The 25776-nt window shown below is 30.5% G+C and overlaps 2 protein-coding genes across 2 annotated transcripts; both read right to left on the bottom strand.

Moving 5' to 3' along the window:
• Window positions 1-5534: 5534 nt before the first annotated feature.
• On the bottom strand, window positions 5535-15311 carry Nrk (Neurospecific receptor kinase). The gene is made up of 5 exons (XM_065513275.1): window positions 14833-15311; window positions 14472-14751; window positions 7970-8212; window positions 7315-7790; window positions 5535-7021 (listed from the first exon to the last, which is right to left on the bottom strand). The coding sequence occupies exons 1-5, from the start codon at window positions 15268-15270 to the stop codon at window positions 6212-6214; spliced, it is 2247 nt and encodes a 748-aa protein (XP_065369347.1). The 5' UTR covers window positions 15271-15311; the 3' UTR covers window positions 5535-6211.
• Window positions 15312-16115: 804 nt separating this feature from the next.
• Window positions 16116-25564, bottom strand: ND-MWFE (NADH dehydrogenase (ubiquinone) MWFE subunit). Its single transcript, XM_065513276.1, has 3 exons — window positions 25358-25564; window positions 25053-25139; window positions 16116-16277 (listed from the first exon to the last, which is right to left on the bottom strand). The coding sequence occupies exons 1-3, from the start codon at window positions 25454-25456 to the stop codon at window positions 16248-16250; spliced, it is 216 nt and encodes a 71-aa protein (XP_065369348.1). The 5' UTR covers window positions 25457-25564; the 3' UTR covers window positions 16116-16247.
• Window positions 25565-25776: the final 212 nt, after the last annotated feature.

The following is a 25776-nucleotide window of genomic DNA, read 5'->3' as shown; positions in this document are numbered from 1 at the left end:
GGCGCTAGTTGACGAACTCGCATGCAGTGACGATGATTTACAGCATACGAGAAAAAAGTTTTTCTAATGAGCCACAAGGCCTCCGTATGAACTCGTTAAATTGTGAGCAACCCATGTAACCTAACCTACCACTATACAGATTTTGTTCCCGATAACATGCAGGAATCCAGCAAGGAGAAATTTACCACTGATATTTCCTACACCATTTCCAATTGTATTTCAGTAGTTTTTAATTTTATTTCAGAAATTTCCGATTATCAGGCCTGTCACACATTTTGTTCGGAATGGTTTCAATTCCGTAGTTTTTATTCCGATCGATTTCGTTTTAGGCTCTTTAGATTGCGTATAATTTATTGATTCCAAAAATATTTAATAACTCTGTATTTCTGATATTAATTTGACAGCTTTTTTATATTAAAACAAAAGTGAAGTTTTTGGTACAGAAATTATTTAAAAATTTTAGAAAAACAAATACATACAGGCCTGTCACAGAATTCCATTCCGATCGAAAGTAGAGTTAATTCCGTATTTCGCTTCTTCAGAAAAAGTAAAACGAAAATTTCTTTCGGAATCAAACCACTTTCAGTTTTCAAAGTGGAATTGATATTTCATTGTAATTACATACATATGTATTTGTTTTTCTAAAATTTTTCATCAATTTCTGCACCAAAAACTTCACTTTTGTTTTAATATAAAAAACGCTGTCAAATTAATATTAGAAATACAGAATTATTAAATATTTTTGGAATTAATGAATTACACGGAATCTGAAGAACCTAAAATGAAATCGATCGGAATAAAAACTACGGAATTGAAACAATTCCGAACAAAATGTGTGACAGGCCTGATAGTTACAATAGTAAAACAAATACTTTGAAAACTGAAAGTGGTTTCATTCCGAAAGAAATTTTCGTTTTACTTTTTCTGAAGAAGGGAAATGCGGAATTAATTCCACTTTCGATCGGAATGGAATTCTGTGACAGACCTGTATATTTCAGAATTTTCTAATTGAATTTCAGAATTTTCCATTTATATTTCAGAAATTTCTAATTGTATTTCAGAAACTTCCATTTGTGTTTCAGGAATTTTCAATTGTATTTCAGAATTTTCCAAATGTAGGCGCAAATACTAATTCAAAGTGGGGACTATTGATGGCTTTAAAAAACAAGTCAAGTTTATGTCGAATGTAGATAATCCTGGATGTCTAGTAATTTTGGCCATTTTACTTATTTATTTCTTCATTTTTAGTGAAAATTCGTTTTTTTTTTCGAGAAGAACTGGATTTTCGCTTATATTTCATAACTGTGTGTCTAGAATTTAAATTGTGTGAAAAACTAGGTTTCCAGATAATGTTTTACTAAACTTTATTCAATTCTACACAAATGGATTTTGAACTGAAACTCTTTTCCTAACTCGATTAACCGCTTATTCGTTTAACATTTTTTTTGAATAATCTATACAAATAGCTTGAAGACACTTCATTTAACAACTACTTTCATTGTTTGTATTTAGTTTCTACTTGAATAAATAATATTTCCGTTTTGCAATCAATACATAGTAAAAAGGTTTTTGTTTTCTTTTCTTTTATTCGATATTTTTTTTTAAAGAAAATTTCTCTTAAGTAACCACAAGTTAATTATATTTGTAACCGATTTGGAAAAAAAGACACATAGTTTATTTATTTTTGTTTTTTATCAATTATTAAGACATTTGTTTATTAACTTTGCAACAATATTGAAAAGTAAAAACTTTTTATTTTTCTGTTATTTTGGCATAGTGTTGTATATTTATTTGCACAGCCAATTAGTGGGTCTGTTTTTTATAGAGGTTCAATTTTATGTTTTAAAAGACTGTAATTTTGGTTACAAAAATTTAAGAAAAAACACTAGTTTTCACAAAAAAAAAATTCAAACACACACTGAAATGTTTATTTTTCAATTCACTTAATTTTATTTACTTTAAAACAAGCTCTAAAATCCAAGCAAGTAATTAATTGCCAAGTATTAGTATGAATGCAATGAATATTTATTACTCCGTAGTATATCCGTAGTTAAGTGCCGTAGCTGTCGCAATGAATGTTCAAAGAGTACTGACTGGCTGCTTTTGAGGAACAGCCAGTCTAAGCTGGGATTTCATGAAGATCTTAAGAAAACAAAACACTTGTTTAGTTGGATTTGACTCTCTGCGTGTGTAGAGTGAAGTTTAAAAGACTTGTCATATTATTTCAAACACAACTTAAAAGGTCTTGACTGTATTCAATTGTAGGTCTTGTTAGGGAAATTAATTCTTTCACATGGTGTTTGTTATAGGAGTGTTTTTGAGCAGCTTATTGAATTTCTCAACTTTTCAGTTGATTATGTTTCGGAATCAATTATGTAGTTAGGAGATAGCAGAAGAAAGTGTATTAATATTTAATTCATTCAATTTGTATTCAGTCGTGCAGCATGATTCGATTGTTTGTAGTTTATGGAAACTTTTCAATTCTTTTGCTCTTTATTCTCATGCTGTTTTAGGTAAAACACTCTTAAATGTGAAACTCTTCAACTTAAGTGGGTATGTAAAAGTTTGTCTTTCGTTTGGTAATTGCCACAAACCATAAAGTATATCTGTTTACCCTGAATTCGGGTTGAAATGGGTTTCACAAAGCCCCCAGATTAAAGACATATAAGCAAAAATTTAAAAACATTTTATATCAATTACTAAATAAAAAAAATACAATTAAAACTATTTTTAAAAACTACATACATATATTACATAATTTCAGTTTTAAAAACATAACCTTTTACCAAATACAGTATATGGGAGATTTCATTTAATGTGAACCAACTTTTGATATCGATGTCTTCCGATCGGTATGAAATTTGTACCAAAATTAGTCGTATTGGATAGTAATTCAGACACAATTTTTCAACTCTCTGAGTTAGACGGGGTTAAAATTTTACATTTTGGCCAAGCACGTAAGAAGGGTACATATAAGTTTGTGTAATTTCCACAATATAATTTTCCGACCCTATAAAGTATATATTTTCTGGATCCTTATAGATAGCGGAGTCGATTAAGCCATGTCTGTCTGTCTGTTGAAATCAATTTTCTGAAGACCCCAGATATCTTCGGGATCCAAATCTTCAATAATTCTGACAGACATACTTTCGAGAAGTTTCCTATTTAAAATCAGCAAAAGCGGTCCACAGATATGAGGAAAAAGCCAGGACAACCTCGATTTTTTACCTCTATCTGTATTACTAAGTCGTTAATATAGACAATATGGATATCTAATGATAGATATTTCAAAGACCTTTGCAACGACGTATAAAGACCATAGTAAGTTAGACCTACAATGGGTCAAAATCTGAAAAATATTTTTTAACCCGAACTTTTTTTTCACCAAAAAAAAATTGAAAAAACTAAAAAAAATTTTTTTTTTAATTTAAAAGAAAAAAATTTTAATTTTAAAAAAATCTTAAATTTAAAAAAAAAATTCCAAAAAATGAAAAAAAACAACTTTGGAAGAAAAAAAATTTGTATTTTAAATCTTTCGAAACTAAAAAATTTTGTATTTTTTTTTCCAACATCAAACTTTTTTGACTTTATCCGTTCGAGAAATTTGGTATTGAAAATCAGCATAATAAAACCATAAATGACTATTTTCTACAATAAAAATTTATAGTAATGTAGTGTTCCTATTTTCAATGACATTTCCATTCCCGGGAAATATTAAAACAATCTTTTTATTCCCGGGAAATTCCTCGTCATTTTTTATTACTAAACTAAGACAAAAACCAGTAACATTTTTCAAATAAATTGATAAGATTCATTTATATTTATTAAAAGATTTAATTCCTTTTTAAACAATTTAAAATTTCAAATTGTATTTACTTAATTTACTACAGCATTTTCAATTTGTTTCAGATGTTTCTAATTGTATTTCAGAATATTCCAATTATCAATATTTCAGAAGTTAAAATAGAAAATAGTTTTGGTTGTGATAAACAGATTTATTGCTTGTAAATAGATTTAGTCTAATTGGCAGAAGTTTTTTATGATGGATGAAAAAGTTTAGTTGGGGTAACTAAAATTCGGTTATTTAAATCGTTATTATTCTGTGTTAACTGATTTCATGATATTTTTCTAGAAATATTCGGATAATTTTATTGAAATCAGATCACAATGAATCTTTTTTATCTGTGCTGAAATAATACCGTAACTAAAATAACCTAAAAAACAATCCCAAAATTTACCGCGAATTTCTGCAATTATCTGTATAAATTATTAATTTATTATTGCGATTAATAACAGATAATCAGAGTATTGCAGTTTTTACCGGGATTAAAACGAAAAAACACGGTTTAATTTAAAAAATATAGATTGAAATTACAATTCCTACTGGGGAACATTTACGCGGAATTTTTGTCGGCAAATTTGGGGATTTTACCTTCGTGAGAAGGGTATATATAAGTTTGTCATTCCGTTTGTAATTTTCACAATATAATTTTCCGACCCTATAAAGTATATATATTCTGGACCCTTATAGATAGCTGAGTCGATTAAGCCATGTACATCTGTCTGTTTAAATCAATTTTCTGAAGACCCCAGATATCTTCGGGATCCAAATCTTCAATAATTCTGTCAGACATGCTTTCGAGAAGTTTCCTATTTAAAATCAGCAAAATCGGTCCACAAATGGCTGAGATATGAGGAAAAACCAGGACAACCTCTATTTTTGACCTATATCTGGATTACTAAGTCGTTAATATAGACAATATGGATATCTAACGATAGATATTTCAAAGACCTTTGCCACGGCCATAGTAAGTTGGACCTACAATGGGTCAAAATCGGAATACATAACCAAATTTTTTTTTCACCAAAAAAATTAAAATTTAACAAAAACAAAATTAAATTTTTTTTTTTAATTTTAAAATTTTTAATTCGAAAAAAAAAATTTTCCAAAAAATTAAAAAAAAAAAAATTTTGTTTACCTAAAAATATTTAAAATTTGTATTTTGAAGTATAATTTGGTGAAGGGTATAAAAGATTCGGCACAGCCGAATAGCTCTCTTACTTGTTTTTATATGTTTTCTTCTAAAAGTTACAGTATTATTTCTGGCAAGACTTGTGATGTGTACCACATATGATTTCGCAAAAATAATCAAAGAGGTTTGTGAATGTTTTGATCAAGTTTTTGGATGATACTGTTGTGGAATATTTCCTCGACCATTAAATATGTATATAAATCAACTGTTTGGGCATAAATTCGTTCATATCTGAAACTTTTCTTATTTGAAATTGTGGTTTTCGATATCGAGCAAATCTAGTAACTTTATTCTAATTTCGCTATAGAAATTATTTTTCAATACGTAAGCTCATTTATCACGAATTCTGTAATTCGGCCCCTGACTTTTGTTTTAATATACAAAATGTGGTCTTTTGGGAATTAACAGAATCAAACTGAATCTCTGGACCAATCGAAATTAATAATCATGGATCCCTAAAAACTCCATTTGGAATTGTGGACATTCAAAATAAAACTGCAATTATTTTCAAAATTTTACACATTAATGGACTTTATTTTTATTACAGTAGAATATAAATACATTTATATGAAAAATGTTTTCTACTAAAAAATTAATATTTTTTTATTTTTAAACTTACAAGTACAATTTTACAGACTAATGATAAATAATTTGTTTTTGTTATATTACTTTGTATCGTAAATTTTGTAAATGCTTTTCATCAGATATTTTCTTTTCGTTTCGTAAAATTCACAACATTAGAGTGTGATTAAAAAATTGTTTGTATTTAATTAATTAATTAATTTATTAATATTATTGGTTTGATTTCAATTCTTAAAGAGACACTTTATTGTTACCGAGATTGTAAACTTATATTTAAAACATGGTTCAATTGAAAATTTTCAAAATTAAGAAATTTAATGATTCGAATGTTTTGAGTATAAAGAGTAAATATTTTTATAAATGATTATGTATATGTGATCAATACTTAAAAACTGTCCGGTCAATGTACAAGTAAAGATGAGACTGTGTTTTATTTATGTATTGTATTGTATATTTAATTAAGATTTCGTTGGAATTGCCCACAAGTTATAGCCTATGGAAGTTTAATATATTTTAGTTTTTATAATAAAAATAAGGAACCAAAATTTTAAACAAGAAAAATTAGTTTTTCCAATAGTTTTTAAATAACTCTTAATTTAATTTCCCATATCTAATGCCGTTTTACACTCATACTCCGCTATACTGTGCTGTATACAATGATTGATTTCATGGAAGTTGGGTCTTTCACAGGATTTGCGATTCCAGCAGCGGCGCATCAGTGCATACACCGACATGGGCGTATTATCGGGACAACATAGAACATTGCCCTCTTTAATGTATTTAATAACTTCCTCATGCGTTAGGCCGTAGTAGGGTTGCAGAGCGAATGAAAATATTTCCCATAAACAAATACCATAAGCCCAGACATCCGATTCTATGGAAAATTTATTATACAATATACTTTCCAACGGCATCCAACGTATGGGTATGACATCATTTTCATCGCCCTTGTAATAATCCTGTAAATAGATTTTATGCGATAAACCAAAATCGGCTATTTTTACAGTCATTTGTTCGTTTATCAAACAGTTGCGCGTGGCCAAATCACGATGTACAAATTTACGTTCCGATAAATACACCATACCGGCTGCCACTTGAGCTCCGATTTGCAGCAGATGACCGGCATGCAGGGTCTCTCTTTGCTGCAGTGTGTGAGTGGCATAAGGAGAACATGATCTTAAAAATTCACTAAGGTCACCGGGCGACATAAATTCAAAAAGTAAGCACATGGGCCGACCAAGAGCACAAACTCCCAATAGCTTGACAATATTGGGGTGATCGAATTCCGCTAGAAGGCAGGCTTCTCTTTCAAAATCCATTTGCATTTGATCGCTGGCATCATCTTTTAACATTTTCACCGCCACCATAAGATCATCGTAACCGGGCACTAAACCGGGAGCTTTGGACTAGAAGGAGAGGAAATTTAACAAAATCTTAATAAATGTTTACCACACTTTCAGGATCGATTATGGAAGGCAACCAGTTGCAACAGAAATGATAGCTGCCATTTGTAATACCATTTTGGTAACTGACAACGCAACTTTAGTTCGGTTGACTTCCATAATAAATCCATTCGTTTCTTTATAAAAGTAGTGAGACAAGATCGTCGTAATGAATACAAATCAGTGACATAAACATTATTTAAAACAAAAATTTAATCATTCGTCTAACTGCTAAGTTTACTTGCTTATAGGCTTACCTGAAATACTCTACCAAATGCTCCCTGGCCCAACGATCTCACATAGACCACATCACCCCGAGGATACTCTAATTTTTCCAATTTCGTATTCAAAGCTGTCTTTGGAGGTTCTATGACATTATGTACCGTCACCGTACTTTTAATAGTACCAAATTTATTATGGCCCACAGTCTGATGAGAACCCAAAGTCTCACGACTTGAGGATAGATTATTACAGTCAATATTATTGGCTGGCGTTGTATTAACAGCATTTACTCCCCTCGTCGAAATATTGCATTCTGAGTTGGGATTCTGATTAGATTGTTGCTGATGGAATTCTTTATTTTTAGAAATTTTGTACAACAATAATATGAGTAGATGAAGAGCAACAATGGCTATAAAACCGAAACCAGCTAACATGAATATTACGTAGGGTGTAAAGAACGCCTCCATTTGTATGGGTTCCATATCCTTTAGCGAATGATCTATGTAGTCCGCTAAAATTATAAATGTTTTAATATTTTAATATAGGTATAAATTAATTGAAAAGATAATCAGACCAATTATGAATAAAAATTCATCGGGAGTTTGTTTGCGTTTTCCCATTTTTAAAAAATTCAATGGGAAAAAACTGCCAGGGAATTTTTTTTATTCATAATTGGGCTGAATTACTTACCACACATTGGAATATCACAATGTTGCCAGCGCACTGATTCATCTACTGTATAGCACCAGGGATATGGTTCTTCTCCACCCGCATTGCGACAATAATTTTCACCATTTTTTATTTGCGGAAATATTAGGGGTGGCTGTATATGTTTATGGGGATGTTGTGTGTCCCATCTCTGACATGGTATACCCGATTTCGTAACGTTCATAGTGCCTAAATAGTAACGGCCATTACCATTGCGACAGTCATCTAGAAAAGAAAACAGAAATTCATTTTATACGAGATTGTCTAAATGTTTGATTTCTTTATTAGAGCTATATTCGTCTGTGCCGAATCCTATATACCCTTCACCAAATTATACTTCAAAATACAAATTTTAAATATTTTCAGGTAAACAAAATTTATTTTTTTTGTCCGAAGTTGTTTTTTTAATTTTTTGGACAAAAAATTATTATTTAAATTTTTTTTTTTTTTAAATTTAAAAAAAATGATTGTTTTTAAAAATTTTGTTTTTTGGTGAAAAAAAGGTTAAAAAATATTTTTTCCGATTTTGACCCATTGTAGGTCCAACTTACAATGGTCTTAAATATCTGGATTACCAAGTCATTAATATATTTAGTAATCCAGATATAGGTAAAAAATCGACGTTGTCCTGGTTTTTCCTCATATCTCAGCCATTTGTGGACCGATTTTGCTGATTTTAAATAGGAAACTTCTCGAAAGCATGTCTAAAAGAATTATTGAAGATTTGGATCCCGAAGGTATCTGGGGTCTTCACCTTCTCACGGGTATAAAAAGTGCCGCTGCAGCCCACCTATTGCTCAACAAAGCTTATGGTGAATGTGTTCCATCGTTTTCAAAGTGCGAGAGATGGTTTGTGCGGTTCAGAAGTGGTAGTTTTGACGCTGGAGACAAAGATCACCCAGACCAGCCAAAAAAATTTGACGACCAATAATTGAAGGCATTACTCCATGAAAATGGTTGTCAAACTCAAGAAGAGCTTGCAAAATCATTGGGAGCTACGCTATTTCAAAACGTTTTCAAGCAATAGGATTCATTAAAATGCAATGAAAGTGGGTACCATACGAATTGAAGCTGAGAGAACTTGAAAAACTATTTTGTATGTTTGAAATGTCGCTTGAACTTTATAAAAAAAAAATCATTTTAGTACCGAATCATTACTATTGATGAAAAATTGATCCATTACGATAACCCGAAGCGTAAAAGATCGTATGCGAAGTCGGGCCAACCAGCCGAATCGACACAAAGCCATTCCCACGACAGCCCGTTCTACGCACGGTTCTGCTACAACAACAACACCAAAGCCAAATATCCATGGCGCTAAGGTAATTCTCTGTATTTGGTGGGACCAAAACGGTCTTATCTATTAAGAGCTGCGGAAAGCTGTATTCCTATGAAGAGAGCATTGGCTGAAAAACGTCAAGAATATTCGGACGGACATGAAACTGTAATATATTCATAACAGCTTGCGGGTACATGTACTGTAACCACATGTTCTCCAGAACATTAAGATCTGGTAAACGTGCAGGCGATTTTATAACAGACAATCAATGTTCCAAAATTCTTCCAATCAAACCATTTTTCAAGTTCGACAAACCTTTTCCTGGTAAAATTGTGCATTAAATTGAAGAAAATTCATTTTTACAATTGTTTCCAGATTTACTTGGACTAAGGTCAATGCACAATTTTGATATTTCGGTCTATAAATAGAACTAAGAGTAATCACAAACTAACAGTAATGCAATGGATCATCATCTGAACATAGTTTAAACAACAAGTATTTAACCCAATAATATCAGAAAGTAATACTTTTCGTGACATTTGGACTGGCACATTCTTATGTATAGGTAGAACCAATATCTCAACTGTTAGTATCATTAGTAACTAGGGTATTCGATTTTTCTCTTGTTCGAATAAAACGAATAATTCTAATAAGAGATTTTAACTTGTTCGAATAATTCGATCACACGTTTAAAATTAATCGAATTATTCGAATAATTTAATTTTTTTTAAAAAAGCAAAGAATAAAGTTTTGATGTCGGTTTTTTAATATTTTATTGTTAAAGAAAAGCAAAAAATAACGTTAAAGTTAACAATTCAAATTAACAGTCCATCATTAAATTTTCAACAGAAATATTCTGATCAGACTCCCGAACAATCTACAAAACAATTGACAAGAAAACCCTTTAGTTTCCGTTTTGGAGCTATGCTTTAAAAAATTTGAGCTAGTGGGACATGATCCTGAATTCAAATACAATATTAATGTATTCAGAACTTTTTTATGTCGTTCATTAATTCGGGGTTTAAATTGAATAACTAATTCTTTAGTAAATTAATTATTCACTATTTCTAAATTATTTATAACAAATTGTATTATACATCAAGCTCTATCAACGTTGCCGAACCTTTGCTTAATAAAGTGGTCTTGTGGAATTACACAATATAGGGAATCTGTTCAAAGTTTGATATCATTGTCAGTGAACGTGGCTAATTTGAAGTCAGGCAGTGCATGATTGATGCATTTATAAATACGCAAAAAGTTTATTACCATGTTAGACAAAGATGTTCAACGATGTTCAAAATCATGTATAAGACGAACACCATGCTTTTCTTGCAACAAAACGTTAGTTTGCAATATTTGTGTTTATCATTCGATTTATTAAATATTTTGCAACACTTTCTTACATACGCGGTTAAAAACATCACTTTTATACATATATTTTAAGATCATGGCCTTCATCTATTTCAATGTAATCATCATAAATGTCATCCTCAATATCATTTTCGACGACCGTTTCAAAATCACATTCAACTAGAGTTTCGTGGTAGGTTTTAATCGAAACCGAAACCGCGGTTTTTCAAGTCTTAAAACCGAAACCAACAATTATTCTTCGGTTTTTACTTTTAATATATTTTCAGTAGAAAAATTAAAAATTTGGAAATGAGTAACAAATTTTTTCCTCCAAATATTCATCCAAGTATTTCCTGACAATTAAAATTCAATTGACTGCAAAATTAAATTCCATACAAAATTTGTTTTATAAACCTTTGATAAATTTATAAACTGTTTATGCGTATGGGGGTTAGTTATTTTCAAATATGCAATAAAAGTATGGAGTAATGGCTGATCCGATGCGCTACGCCATACCAATTATAAGAAAGAAATAGTACTATTAAGTCTCCCTTTGTGAATTAATAATAATTCAGGATAACATTATAAAATATTACAATAAAGAAATAGTACTATTTCCGAAACCGATCGGTTTTAAATTTTTTAAAACCGAAACCACGGTTTTGAATATCTTCGGTTTTTTTTGGAAACTCTACATTCAACTCTACTTTAATCTAAGTTAAAAATTTTGATTGTTAATTGCGATTCTTCTAATATTTCGCCAGCTAAATAACAAATATTTTATTCCGTACCTTTTATTTTCATTGGTTCAAGTCCTAAGTTAAAAATTTTGAAATATTTGTTTTTAGAATTGTAACTACTTGCAGTAATATTTATATATTTATCGAAGGAGCTATTGGAACACTCATCTACAGTGGTCGAAAGTCCCTTTGTCTTTAGTTATTTGTCGAATTTCAGAAACAATACAATTTTTGTGAGTCATTATTACTTATTTAAATTTGAATTATGAAAAATTCTAAGCAATTTAATAAATTTAAATATGGGGGATTTCATGTCAAGTGAACCAACTTTTGAAATCGATGTCTTCCGATCGGGATGAAATTTGCACCAAGGTTAGCTCTATTGGATAGTAACTCAGACACAATTTTTCAACAACATCGGTCGAGAACTCTCTGAGTTATAGGGGGTAAAATTTTGACAATTTGGTCAAACAGGGGTTTTTTCTTATCCATGTAACTTATTACCTATTGTTCTTAGCAAAATGTGTTCCAAATAGTATAGATAGCTATTTCTTCGATCTTTCGAAAAAAAATATTTAAAAAAAAAAATAAAAAATTTTTAATATTTTTTTTCCGAAATCAAAAACTTTTTTGACTTTTTTTTAAAATACGCTATTTTTTTTTATTTTTTTTTTTTTTCTTAAAATAAAGTTTAGATATTTTCCTTGAACACCTACTTGGTCGCTTAGTGGGATGCGAGTGGGATATCTATCAAAATAAATATTTTGTAACTCAAAACATAAAATTTTTGACTTTTTTTGCAAAATCAAAAACTTTGTTGACTTTTTTTTTTTAAAATGGACCCTTTTTTAATCTTTTTTTTTAGGTCAAACAAAAGCTTAGATATTATCCTTGAAGACCCTTTTGGTCGCTTAGTGGGATGCGAGTGGGATATCTATCAAAATAAATATTTTTTAACTCAAGACTTACAATTTTTGACTTTTTTTTTTGCAAATACGATTTTTTTTCCAAATGGGCCCTTTTTTTAAAATTTTTTTTGTAGTCAAAAGAAAGCTTAGGTCCATTCCTTTAAGATATTTTTAGTCCCTTAGTGGGATGCGAGTGGGATATCTATCAAAATAAATATTTTGTAACGCAAGACATACAATTTTTTAATTTTTTTTTGCAAAATCAAAATTTTTTTCCAATATGGGCCTTTTTTTAATTTTTTTTTTTGCTCAAAAGAAAGCCTAGGTCCATTCCTTTAAGATATTTTTAGTCCCTTAGTGGGATGCGAGTGGGATATCTATCAAAATAAATGTTTTAACACAAAAATTGTATGTCTTGAGTTACAAAACATTTATTTTGATATATATCCCACTCGCATCCCACTAAGCGATCAAAACCATCTTAAAGGAATAGGCCTAAGCTTTCTTTATAGCAAAAAAAAAAATTACAAAAAGGGCCCATTTTAAAAAAAAGTCAAAAAAGTTTTTGATTTTGCCAAAAAATCAAAAATTGTATATCTTGAGTTACAAAATATTTATTTTGATAGATATCCCACTCGTATCCCACTAAGGGACCTAAAATATCTTAAAGGAATGGACCTAAGCTTTCTTTTGACTAAAAAAAAATTTTTAAAAAAGGGCCCATTTTGAAAAAAAATTCGAATTTGCAAAAAAAAAGTCAATAATTGAATGTCTTGAGTTACAACATTTTTATTTTAATAGATATCCTACTCACATCTTCCTAAGTGACAAAATAGGTCTTAAAGGAAAAGACCTAAGCTTTCTTTTGAGCAAAAAAAATTTAAAAAAAAAAGTCTCATATTGGAAAAAAATTTCGATTTTGCAAAAAAAAATTAAAAAATTGTATGTCTTGCGTTACAAAATATTTATTTTGATAGATATCCCACTCGCATCCCACTAAGGGACTAAAAATATCTTAAAGGAATGGACCTAGGCTTTCTTTTGAGCAAAAAAAAAAAATTAAAAAAGGGCCCATATTGGAAAAAAATTTTGATTTTGCAAAAAAAAATTAAAAAATTGTATGTCTTGCGTTACAAAATATTTATTTTGATAGATATCCTACTCGCATCCCACTAAGGGACTAAAAATATCTTAAAGGAATGGACCTAAGCTTTCTTCTGACTACAAAAAAAATTTAAAAAAAAGGGCCCATTTGGAAAAAAAATCGTATTTGCAAAAAAAAAATTCAAAAATTGTAAGTCTTGAGTTAAAAAATATTTATTTTGATAGATATCCCACTCGCATCCCACTAAGCGACCAAAAGGGTCTTCAAGGATAATATCTAAGCTTTTGTTTGACCTAAAAAAAAAGATTAAAAAAGGGTCCATTTTGAAAAAAAAAAGTCAACAAAGTTTTTGATTTTGCAAAAAAAGTCAAAAATTTTATGTTTTGAGTTACAAAATATTTATTTTGATAGATATCCCACTCGCATCCCACTAAGCGACCAAGTAGGTGTTCAAGGAAAATATCTAAACTTTATTTTAAGAAAAAAAAAAAAATAAAAAAAAATAGCGTATTTTAAAATAAAGTCAAAAAAGTTTTTGATTTCGGAAAAAAAATATTAAAAATTTTTTATTTTTTTTTTTAAATATTTTTTTTCGAAAGATCGAAGAAATAGCTATCTATACTATTTGGAACACATTTTGCTAAGAACAATAGGTAATAAGTTACATGGATAAGAAAAAACCCCTGTTTGACCAAATTGTCAAAATTTTACCCCCTATAACTCAGAGAGTTCTCGACCGATGTTGTTGAAAAATTGTGTCTGAGTTACTATCCAATAGAGCTAACCTTGGTGCAAATTTCATCCCGATCGGAAGACATCGATTTCAAAAGTTGGTTCACTTGACATGAAATCCCCCATATATATGAACATTAATTCGTTTTATTCGATTATTCTAAAAAAATTGTTCGAATTATTCGTTATTCGAAAATGGCCATATTTAAATTGTTCGAATAACTATTCGTAAGAAATTATTCGATTAATCGAACGATCATTAGTCGAATGAATACCCTATTAGTAACCCATGATATACCAGTATCTAAGCATTTATTCATGTACATGGGAATTATACATTTAAAATATTTTGACAACATTGAATACTTACAACTAACTTCATCCTCCTTGACTTCCGTTAAACCCACATATGAACAACTAGGCCTTTGTGTAGTGCTATTGTACTTGGGTAGTATTGAGCAGTTGGGTAAACGAAAGTGGCCACGACTCTTAATGAAGATATTGCGCTCCTTCTTTTCCTCAATTAATACCCAATCATTGTAACAGTATTGTAAATGAATGGCGGAACAGTCTTCATAGCACAGAGGCAGTTTAATAGTAACACCATTTTCCATTAAACATCTAGGAAATGCATAAGAGCAAAGAAGTTTCTAAAAGCAATTAAATAAACAAACAAAAATATAAAAACAGTCAACAATTATATTTCAAGGACTACATGTACAAAAACACACCTCTGCCGCGGCACGACAAAGACCCGTCAAATCTCCAATTAGTTCTTCCCACAAGGCAGTGGTAATCTGTTCATTTTTCCAACCACCCGTAGGATCATCTCGACTATACCACACCTGATGGGTTATAAAGTTCTTGCAAATTTTCCCATTATAGGGGGCACAATAACCCTTTTCCTCATTAAACGAGTCTTTTTGCTGTCTTGGCTGGCGACTTAAATGCTGACGATGATGACGGACGGTATTAAAATCTTCACTGTGATATGTCTTGGCAGTGGCTGGAGCAAAGGACCACATAAAAACCGCCAAAGAAATAATATAAAAACTGCTTAAAATAGTTTTGTGATTGAAACTTAAAATCTCCTCGAATAAATTAAATAAAGCAGAGCTGTTTTTAATCTTGACACTCCTCCGGCCAATGTAATGTAAAACCCCAACCATTTTTTTTTATTTTGTTTCGGTTTTAATGATTTTATCAGGCTTTTTTATACACAGACACACACACAAAACTAAACACTTTCAATTTAATACATAATTTAAAAATTATTCGTGTATTTCTTAAAATTCACATGATTTTATTTCGTTTTAAAATAAAACTTTATATAAAATCTTAAAATTTGTAGCAAAAACAATTCACTTTCAGTTTATTTTCATGGCAAATGTAATCTAAACAAAAAAACGACCAACTAAACATCCATCCAACCGACCGACGACGCCTTTTGTTGTACTTCTTTTCAGATTATTTGCAAAATTGACATTAATTTATGGCAGTAGCGGCAGCAGTAGTTGTAGTAGGAGCAGTTTATGTGTTTGGGAGCATAATACAGTAAACTATACCTCATTCTTAGCATAGGGGTGGTTTTCCTGACGGTTTGTTTGACTCTAAAGTAACGTTACTTTATTAAACAAAACAGGGTTGTTTTTGTTGTAGTAGTACTATGCTTTCAGGACTCTAAAGTATAAAAGGATTATTCAGTAGCAAATTTCAAATTGAATTGTTGGTTTATTTTCATAATTTTTGACAAATAAGGTCTTAAATGTTTCTATTCCTTGCATTTCCCCGTTTATTACAATTAAAAATAAATAAAAAGCTGTTTCGCTTATCAACTGAATTTAAAACTTGCTTCCGCAATTCATTAATTTACAATAGATGTTGCAGTTACATTGTTTTAATTATTCCCCTAAAACATATCGAGTCAAAACTACATTCCTTTACGTCACTGCATCTCATTTCCTGGAGTGTGTATTGCATGTGAATGTTCTCTCAAGTTGTTTACGAAAACAAATTTTTGTTTTTGTTTATTTTGGAATTGTTTTTTTTTATTTAATTTAATTAATTTAAAACTTTACATTATCGTTTTTTAAACTATTATTTTTCTTTTTCCAAATTGTTGTTGGCCTACGAATGAGGTGTGAATTTACTTCTCATCGGGAATTTGTTCCAAGCCCTAAAAAGAAAAGAAAAAAAAAATAATTATTTTAATATACACTTTGGGGATTTACAATTTTACAGACTGGGTGCGGAAAGTCATTTGAATATAATTTATTCAATTTAGCGAGGAAAAAATATATTAATTTTCAAGCTAAATGGAAAATGTATAATCTGTGATCATCTGAAAAATAAATGAAACATAAACGTGGCTATAAGTCGGTAAATAGTGATCCATTTGGATAATAAACCGAATTAAAAAAGTACCAATAGAAGAAATAAAAAGTTTAAGTCTCTGTTTCTAGCCCAATTATAGAAAATTCAAAAAGTACCATTAGAGCAACGAAGTACTACAGTTTGTTATCTCTTTATGGTACCTTAATAACTTTAAGCACCTTATCCTTAATACTAACTTCACTCAGCAGTATACAGTAGTTGACAAAGCAATGGAAACTTTTCCAAATATTTCATTAGTGGCCTAAAATCTGAAATATTTTTTTAAAAAATGTTAACATTTTTGTAGTATTTTATTTGTATACTTTTATTAACTTAATTTAACAAAAAACAAAGGACATAATTAATTAAATTCTAAAAACGAGAAAACAAAATTAAAAGATTTCTTTATTACGGCATTGACAAAACAATGAAAACTTAGATATTATTTTAACAAATATGATCTAAACTTTGCAATAACTCAATATTTTGTTGGGTATCCCTTATTTTTTATAACTGCTACACATCGACGATGCATTGAACCAATTAAAGAGTCAATGGTCTCCTTTGAAATTTTTTGCCATTCCCTTATAATCGCCTCCTATAAATCTTCCTTCCTGGTGTAATTTTGGGTCCTTATTTTACGATCTACAATTTCCCATAGATTTTCTATGGGATTGAGATCTGGCGATTGGGCAGGCCACTTCAAAACACGTACCTCGTTGCATTGTAAACACTCGGTTAAAACACTAGAGGTGTGTTTCGGGTCGTTGTCGTGTTGGAATCTCCAAACTAGGGGCATATTTTCCTCAGCGTATGGATACATAACATCGTTTAATATGGTTCTGTATCCTATACCTGTCATGGTATCTTTTATAATATGAATTGGACCCATACCTTGCCCTGAAAAACATCCCCATACCACAATATTGCCACCGCCAAACTTTACAGTCTTATTTGTGTACTTTGGATCTACTCTTTTTGTTCTCCCATCACTGCCTCTTAAATTGTATTTGGATTCGTCGGAAAAGAGGACAGTATTCCATTTCTGTATCGACCAGTTTAAATGATCCCTGGCAAATTGTAGACGAGCAGAACGGTTCTTTTTAGAAATGAGTGGTTTTTTCACAGGACGATAGCAACCAAGACCAGCCTCATTTGCCCTGCGACTAACTGTTCGGGTACTTATTTCTAATTTTAGGCTATTAACAACCTCTCGAGGAGTTATTTTTGGGAATTTCTTGTTTTACGAGGTCTTCCACCTAAATGTTGAGTTTTTACAGAACCGGTCTCACGAAATTTTTTTATAATTTTTGAAACTGCTGATTTATTTATGAATACTAGCATATCCCGGTGCACTTCGCTACCCCTATTCTAGTAAAATTAAGAAATATGAATGGATTTCTGATACAACCTAACTACGTACAATGATATGAAAATAACACATGCAACATATTGAGAATCTCTCAATTACAGTTTACTTGATATTCAAACAATAACTAATTTGGTATGGGAGATACCACTGATCCCACCCATTTTTATGTATTTTATGTAAAAAAATAAATCATATTAAGCTTCACTTTAACTTTCCTTTTTATGGGAGGGGTCATTCCTACTAATCCGATCACGTTTAGCTAAACTTTGTAAAAAAGAAGAATGGTAATAAATTGATTGATACACATTTTAAATACTTTTAGAATTATAGTTCTCCAGACATTCGAAATTAATTATTTAATTTGTATGGGAATTGCCACGACCACTAATAAAATCCCGACCATTTTCATCCAATCTTTGTATAATGGTAATAGATCTATGCGGACAAAGTTTAAAGAATCTTGTAATTATTATTTTGTATGGGAGGTGACTCACCTCCTTTACCGACCCTCCATTTTGGTTCCCCAGACTTTCGAAATAAATATTTACTTTGTATAGGGTGTGTCACACTCACTATTCCAATACCGAAAATTTTCAGCGAAACTATGCAAAATGATAAAAGAGCCATTTATACAAAGTTAGAATAATCTTGGAATTATAGCTCACAAAATATTTAAAAATAACTATTTACTTTGTATGGGAAGTGACTCGCCACCTGTTCCGATCCGTCCCATTTTTGCTTAAACTTCATGCAGTGATAAGAAATTAATTCGTATAAAGTTTAATGACCGTCACAATCATAGTTCTACAGATATTATAAATTAACTATTTACTTACTATTTACATATTGAGAAAATAAAAAAAACCTTCAAAATATTTCTTTCAAGCGACTTTAAATTATTAAAATCTTCTTCTTCATTGTGTTCTATAACAACTCTCACTTTAAACAGAGCGAAATCAATACAGTTTAATTGTTTCTCTTATTTATTTACAACAACAAATTGGACAAACACGCATTGCTTTGTTTACCTTTTAGCTTAATATTCACATGTACACGTTTTTGCATATGTGTTAGTAACATCTTTAAACGCTTATAACTCATAAAAAACTGAACCGATTTCAATAAAATATATATTCTGCACTTCTGTGAGTAAATCCCTTTAAAATGGTATATTTCTTTCCCATATCGAATGTATAATGTGAGCGTAAAAGGGGTCTAAAGAAATCGACTTGCCTATTAATATTATGATTTGTCACCGATACTTTTTTGTTTTAAACCAGCTTTAAAATCGTTAATTATTTTATTTTTTAAGTCTTCACAAATTTTAACTTTAGCCATTTTCGTTAACTTTGAAAAAAACAATTATGCGAAAAACTTAAAAAAAGAAATTGTGAAAAATTACCAGAATTTAAAAATGAAATAAAATAACTGTAAACAGGATGCTTTTTACATCGTTCTTTTAAATATTATTTTCGTTTTACACTTCTTTCTTGCAGAAGTTTAAAAGTTTCCACTGTTTTGTCAGTAGCGAAATAGTGAATATTTTTAATTTTGTTCCCTTTTTTCAGAATATAATTAATTATGTTGTTTGTTTTTCAGTTAATTTATATAAATAAAACTATACAAGTAAAATACTAAAAAAAAATTATTTTAAAAAAATATTTTAAATTTTGGGCTACATATGATGTAGAGATTATATTTATATTATTTTAAAATAAAATACAATATTCTGGTTTTATTTCAAAATTACAAAATTTTATTGTTTGTTGTAGAATATTGAAAATTATAATGAAATTTATTGAAAACTAATATGATTAATAAAATTAATTAAGAAAATGAAAACTTAATATTTTTTGATATATAAAAACACAAAGTATTTTTATTCACCTACAACTACTCCCCCTCCAAAAAATTTATTCCCAATAAATTAAAAGAAACTCTCTTTGTTGTTGATTTAGTATTACTGGAATGTATGTTTGAATTAATGTAAGTGTTTTCAGTTAATGCTGGTTTCAATCGATCGATAGGTATAACTACTGACTTGTTATTTATATCAATTTTGAAATATTTCTTGTTCTTTTCAATTACTCTATAAGGACCCTCATATGGTTGTTGCAAAGATCTCTTATGAATTACACGCACAAATACATATTTGCAGTCTTTTAGGTCTTTTGGTACATGAATACCTGTATTTGAATTGTTGTGATGATTTAAATTAGATCTTACGTTTTTGAAATGGGTTTTTAATTTATATAAAATGTCAGATGCATCAAAATCTCCTGTAGGTGTTAATATTTCTCCAGGTAAACGTAAACTTTGACCATAAACCATTTCTGCAGGAGTAGCTTGTAGATCTTCTTTAAATACTGAACGAATACCTAGTAAAGCAATCGGAAGCTCGTCATACCAAGTTGCTGATTTACCTTTAGCCATTAATGTTGCTTTAAGCTGTCTATGAAATCGTTCAACCATGCCATTAGATTGAGGGTGATATGGAGAAGTTGTTATTTTAAAACATCCTAACATTTGTGTTAGTTCTGAAAACATTTTAGAGGTAAATTGTCCACCTTGGTCGGTTGTTATTTTCAAAGGAACACCGAACCGAGAAATATAATTTCTTATTATTGTATCAATTATATTAGATGTTGTGATGTCTTTTAGTGGGTATGCTTCTGGCCAACGAGAATGTCGGTCAATTATTGTTAATATGTAACGATGTTCCCGGGATATAGGTAAAGGTCCAACAATATCTAAATGTATATGTTCGAATCTTCCTTTAGGTATCTCAATTTTGACCACTGGTGATTTAGTGTGTCTAATTATTTTTGATTTTTGACAGTTAAGACATTCTTTTGACCAGACGTTAAGTTCCTTTTTCATATTTGGCCAAAAATAGCGTTCTGTTATTAATTTGCGTGTAGCTCTGATACCTGGATGTGAAATATTATGTAATTTTTCAAATACAATTTTTCGCAAATTAAATGGAACGTAAGGTCTAGGTGTACTTAATGTACATTCAAACCAAATATCTAAGTTTAGGACTGGAATTTTTAAGAATTTTAGATTAAGATGTTTGTTTTTATCAGCAAGAAGTTCTAAAAGATCTTTATCTTTCTGTTGTTCATCAAATAAATTTTTAAGATTAATATCGGAATATTTGTATGCTTCGATTTCAAATGTTCTAGATAAGGTATCAGCTACAACATTAGCTTCACCGCTTATATGTCGAATATCACTTGTAAATTGGGAAATATATTCTAAGTGCCTAGTCTGTCTTGGACTTCTTTCGGTTTTTGATTCCAAAGCAAAAACCAAAGGTTTATGATCTGTATACACAACAAATGATCTGCCTTCTAACAAATACCTAAAATGTTTAATATTTAAATATATTGCTAACAATTCGCGATCAAATGTACTATATTTAGATTCGGAAGAGGTTAATTTTTTAGAGAAAAATGCTAATGGTTCCGAAATACCATTATAACATTGTTGTAAAACGCCCCCAATGGCCACATTTGAAGCATCTACCGTTAAGGTCAATTTTGCTTCATTATTGAAATGATTCAATAAAACACAAACAAACTTGATACGGTCAAATGAATTGAGGGCTTCCTTAGTCCATTCTAAAATCTTACATTTCTTTTTTAATGCATTGGTAATTATAGCATGAATGGGGTTAGTAAATTCGGCTAACTTAGGAATATACTTGTGGTAATAATTTACCATTCCTACAAATTTCTGAATTTGTTTAACAGTTTTCGGGTGTTCAAAGTTTCGAATTGCTAATATTTTTTCTTCAGAAGGTTTAATGCCAATATTCGATATATTATGACCTAGGAAGTCTATATTTGAAACACCAAATGTACATTTGCCTGGTTTAATATTTAACCCATATTCATCTAATCGTTCAAAAACTTTCTCTAAGTGATATAAATGTTCCTCATCATTTTCGCTATATATAAGTATATCATCGATATACACAAATACGAAATCGAAACCAGTAAATACTTCGTTGATAAATCTTTGAAACGTTTGCGCAGAATTTCGTAGGCCAAATGGCATTCGTTGAAACTCAAACATACCGAATGGTGTTGTTATAGCTGTTTTGAATATATCCTCTTCTGCCATTGGAATTTGATGATAAGCACGTACTAAATCGATCTTAGAAAATATTTTCTTATTTCTTATATTCATATTTAAATCGTGAATGTGAGGTAAGGGATATCTATCAGGAACAGTCACAATGTTCAAACGTCTAAAATCACCGCATGGACGCCAGTCGTTTGGATCTTTTTTTGGGACTAAATGTAAAGCTGATGCTACACTTGAGTTCGATGGTCTACATATACCTGCTTTTACAAGATACTCGAATTCTGTTTTTGCTGCCTTGTATTTAACGGGATCCAAACGCCTGGGTTTGGTAAAAGGTAAAGGACCGTTTGTTACTAATCTATGAACGGTAGAATGTTTGATTGGTTTCGTATAATCAGGTTCTGCTATTAGTGAAGGATATTTCTTAAGAAGTTGTGTGTATTGATTATCTACAGAAAATAACTTTGGAAGAGTCACATTGCAGCAACATGAAAATGTACTAACTGATAAATTAGTAAGTGGATCTATTAGACGTTTATGTTTAATGTCTATCAAAAGACCATATTTACAAAGAAAATCAGCACCAATAATAGGTTTAGAAATATCTGCAATCAGAAAAATAAAAGGAAATTCGCGGCGAAGACCTAAATCTACATTAAGTAATTTCTTTCCAAATGTTGCAATATTTGAGCCATTGGCTGCGCTTAAAATTATATCAGATCTCTTATTATTATTTCTGAATTTTGAAGATGGCAAAACAGAAATTTCTGCCCCACTATCAATCAAAAATTTTAAGTTATTATTTTTATCAAAAATAAAAAGGCGACTGGAAGAATAATCAACATTTCCACTGTTCGTCGCTGCAACAGTGGATGATTTTAGTTTGTTGAACTTTCATTAGAAAATGAACATGGTTGTTCGCACTTTCTAGCTTGATTACCAAACTTGTAGTGAAAACGACATAACCAGTTCCTATTTGGTGAACGACCACGAGAGTGTGAAGAACTTCTGCTATATCTTCTATAAAAAGGACGTGAAGCCCGGGTTCCTATTTCTCTTTTAAGAGAACTAACTTCTAGTGTCAATTTATTTATATTTTCACATAAAGAAGCAGTTAAATTTTGTACGATTTGTTCAATATTGGAAGATCTAGAAGATTGTCTAACACTACATATTTCTCCGTTGTAAATAACTTCCCACAATCTATCAGCTAATTGAATTAATTCGTTATGATCATTAATATTAGATCCAGTTAAAGCAACATTTAGAGACTTTGGAAGTTTACGTAGCCAAAGTTTTGTAGAGATTATATTTATATTATTTTAAAATAAAATACAATATTCTGGTTTTATTTCAAAATTACAAAATTTTATTGTTTGTTGTAGAATATTGAAAATTATAATGAAATTTATTGAAAACTAATATGATTAATAAAATTAATTAAGAAAATGAAAACTTAATATTTTTTGATATATAAAAACACAAAGTATTTTTATTCACCTACATATGAAATATTTGGAAAAGTTTTCATTGTTTTGTCAACCACTAGGTTTTTTAAACTGAGGTCACATTAGGATATTGTATTAGGCAGGTCTTATCGGTCAGGACTTCATTCCTAAGGCAATCTCTGATCATAGGGTTACGACCTTTAACTTCGGTGCCTCATTACTGATCTCTGGTCAACAAGGATATTAAACGATCTTATAGACACCCTAACGGGTGCAGTTTTTTTCAGACAGAGATCTTCGCGATCTGGATAGCCACAGAGTTGATAAAAGCACACGTAACTGAGGGGTATGTAGTAACTATTTATGTGGACAATCAGGCGGCATTCAAGGCTGTGAAATGTCACTTAATACATTCTAGCTTAGTGAAGACTGTAGGAAAGCTCTTGAAGAGTTATTGCTACACTACTCATTCAGATGGTGTTGGGTACCAGGGCACTGAAACATACAGTTGAAAAAGTACTAGGGAATGGCAAGTAAGACCTCCGATATGTCATTATTACAGGCTAATATTTGAAAGATTCCGTGACTCCACCTGTCCTGGAATAGTCGGATTGTCAAATGTCCAAAGCCTTACGTCCTAAACTGGATGCGAAGGCAGTAAAAACACTAATTGGGTTGGATACCAGGGCACTGAAACATACAGTTGAAAAAGTACTAGGGAATGGCAAGTAAGACCTCCGATATGTCATTATTACAGGCTAATATTTGAAAGATTCCGTGACTCCACCTGTCCTGGAATAGTCGGATTGTCAAATGTCCAATGCCTTACGTCCTAAACTGGATGCGAAGGCAGTAAAAACACTAATTGGGTTGGATAGGTGTAGTCTCAGAATTCCAGTAGGAGTGATAACCGGTCACTGCTAAATTGGGACCTTCATAGGTAAATGGGAAAATATCACACAGGATTTTTGTAGGGATGTAGACGAGTTGGAGACATTAAACCACTTTATGTGCAACTGCCCGAGATTACAGAGTCATAGATTTAAATGGCTAGGTAACAGATTTGTAGATAAACTTGGCTGTAAATTGATAGGTTGGCTATTTAAAGGACATTCTACAGTGTATTCAAATCCGTAAACAATTTTTCCTCTTTATTCAGATTTGAATATTTCTTTTTTTGCTATCTTTAAAATACTACATGTCTTCTTCTTTCATTTCTTCAAGTCACCCTCTTTCATAAAGGACATAAATTTTCGTTTTATAGGACTCTTGTAGGGAATCATAATGGGTGCCCTTATTGACAGAAAAAAGTGTAAATTTTGTGCACAGTGTAATTATTCGATCATAGAAATAAACATTCCACTAAAGCATTTAATATAGCAGATGTTAATGAACATATTTCTCAATCTGCAGCTATAGTAATACATTGAAATAATTATGGCCGAATTAAATTATTGAAATCTAATACAATTTTTGTAATAATCGAATAACATTATTCGAATTAAATAATTTAAAAAATTGTATTCAATTTTTAAATTCATTCATACAAATTGTACAGATGCATTTTCCAATACTTTCCATATGAAATTATGTTAAACAATTATGATTTTCTATTAACTTTCAAACTTATTAATGCTTATAAACAATTCTGTTAGTTAACACTCACATTCATCAGATAGGGATTGTCGGTTAGTCGTCTGTCGCGCAAATACATAACACGATCAAAACGTTCATCCAAATTGCGGCGGTAGGCCTAGAAAAATAATAAAAGGCAATAATTTTAAAAACAGAACATACAAAGTTTAAAAATCTTATTATTTAATAGCGCTTAGTGTGAATACAAATTGTTTTATATTATTTACGTGAAGTTATGTTAAGAAAGTGTAAAATTATCCACTATAAAGTTGGATTATATAAGAATTTTGGAAATCGTCAACAATTGTTGGCTATTGATGAAACGATCAAACTTACATTGCCCAATGTGAGTTTATGCAAGCCATACATGGCGTATGTGGGCAAGGACAAAGCCACAGTGATGATGACAGCGGATGGTAAGACTTCGAACCACATTTTATTGGAAAAAGTTTGTTAAATTCCACACAAAATAACAAAAATTATTCGTAAGGCCCAAAAACAAGAATGGTTGAAGAAAACTGTGAATTTTTTGACAGTTAAAATGTCAAAATTGAACAGCTGCTAAAAATCATAACAAATACTAGAGTTGCCAAGACTAGCCTAGAATTTTCATAACATAACGCTAATGTATATGCCTTACTTTACAAGTTTTCATATTTCGCAGCTTTTTTATATGAGCAAGACTAAACCAAAACAATTCTTATTGACAACTGCATTAATTCCGCTTGTCATGACAGTTGGACAAAATTTATTAT

This window comes from Calliphora vicina, chromosome 5 (assembly GCF_958450345.1).
Source record: "Calliphora vicina chromosome 5, idCalVici1.1, whole genome shotgun sequence".
In the NCBI taxonomy this organism is placed as follows: Eukaryota; Metazoa; Arthropoda; class Insecta; order Diptera; family Calliphoridae; genus Calliphora; species Calliphora vicina.
The sequence above is the reverse complement of the archived record's forward strand: the minus strand, read 5'-3'. Positions and strand labels throughout refer to the sequence as shown.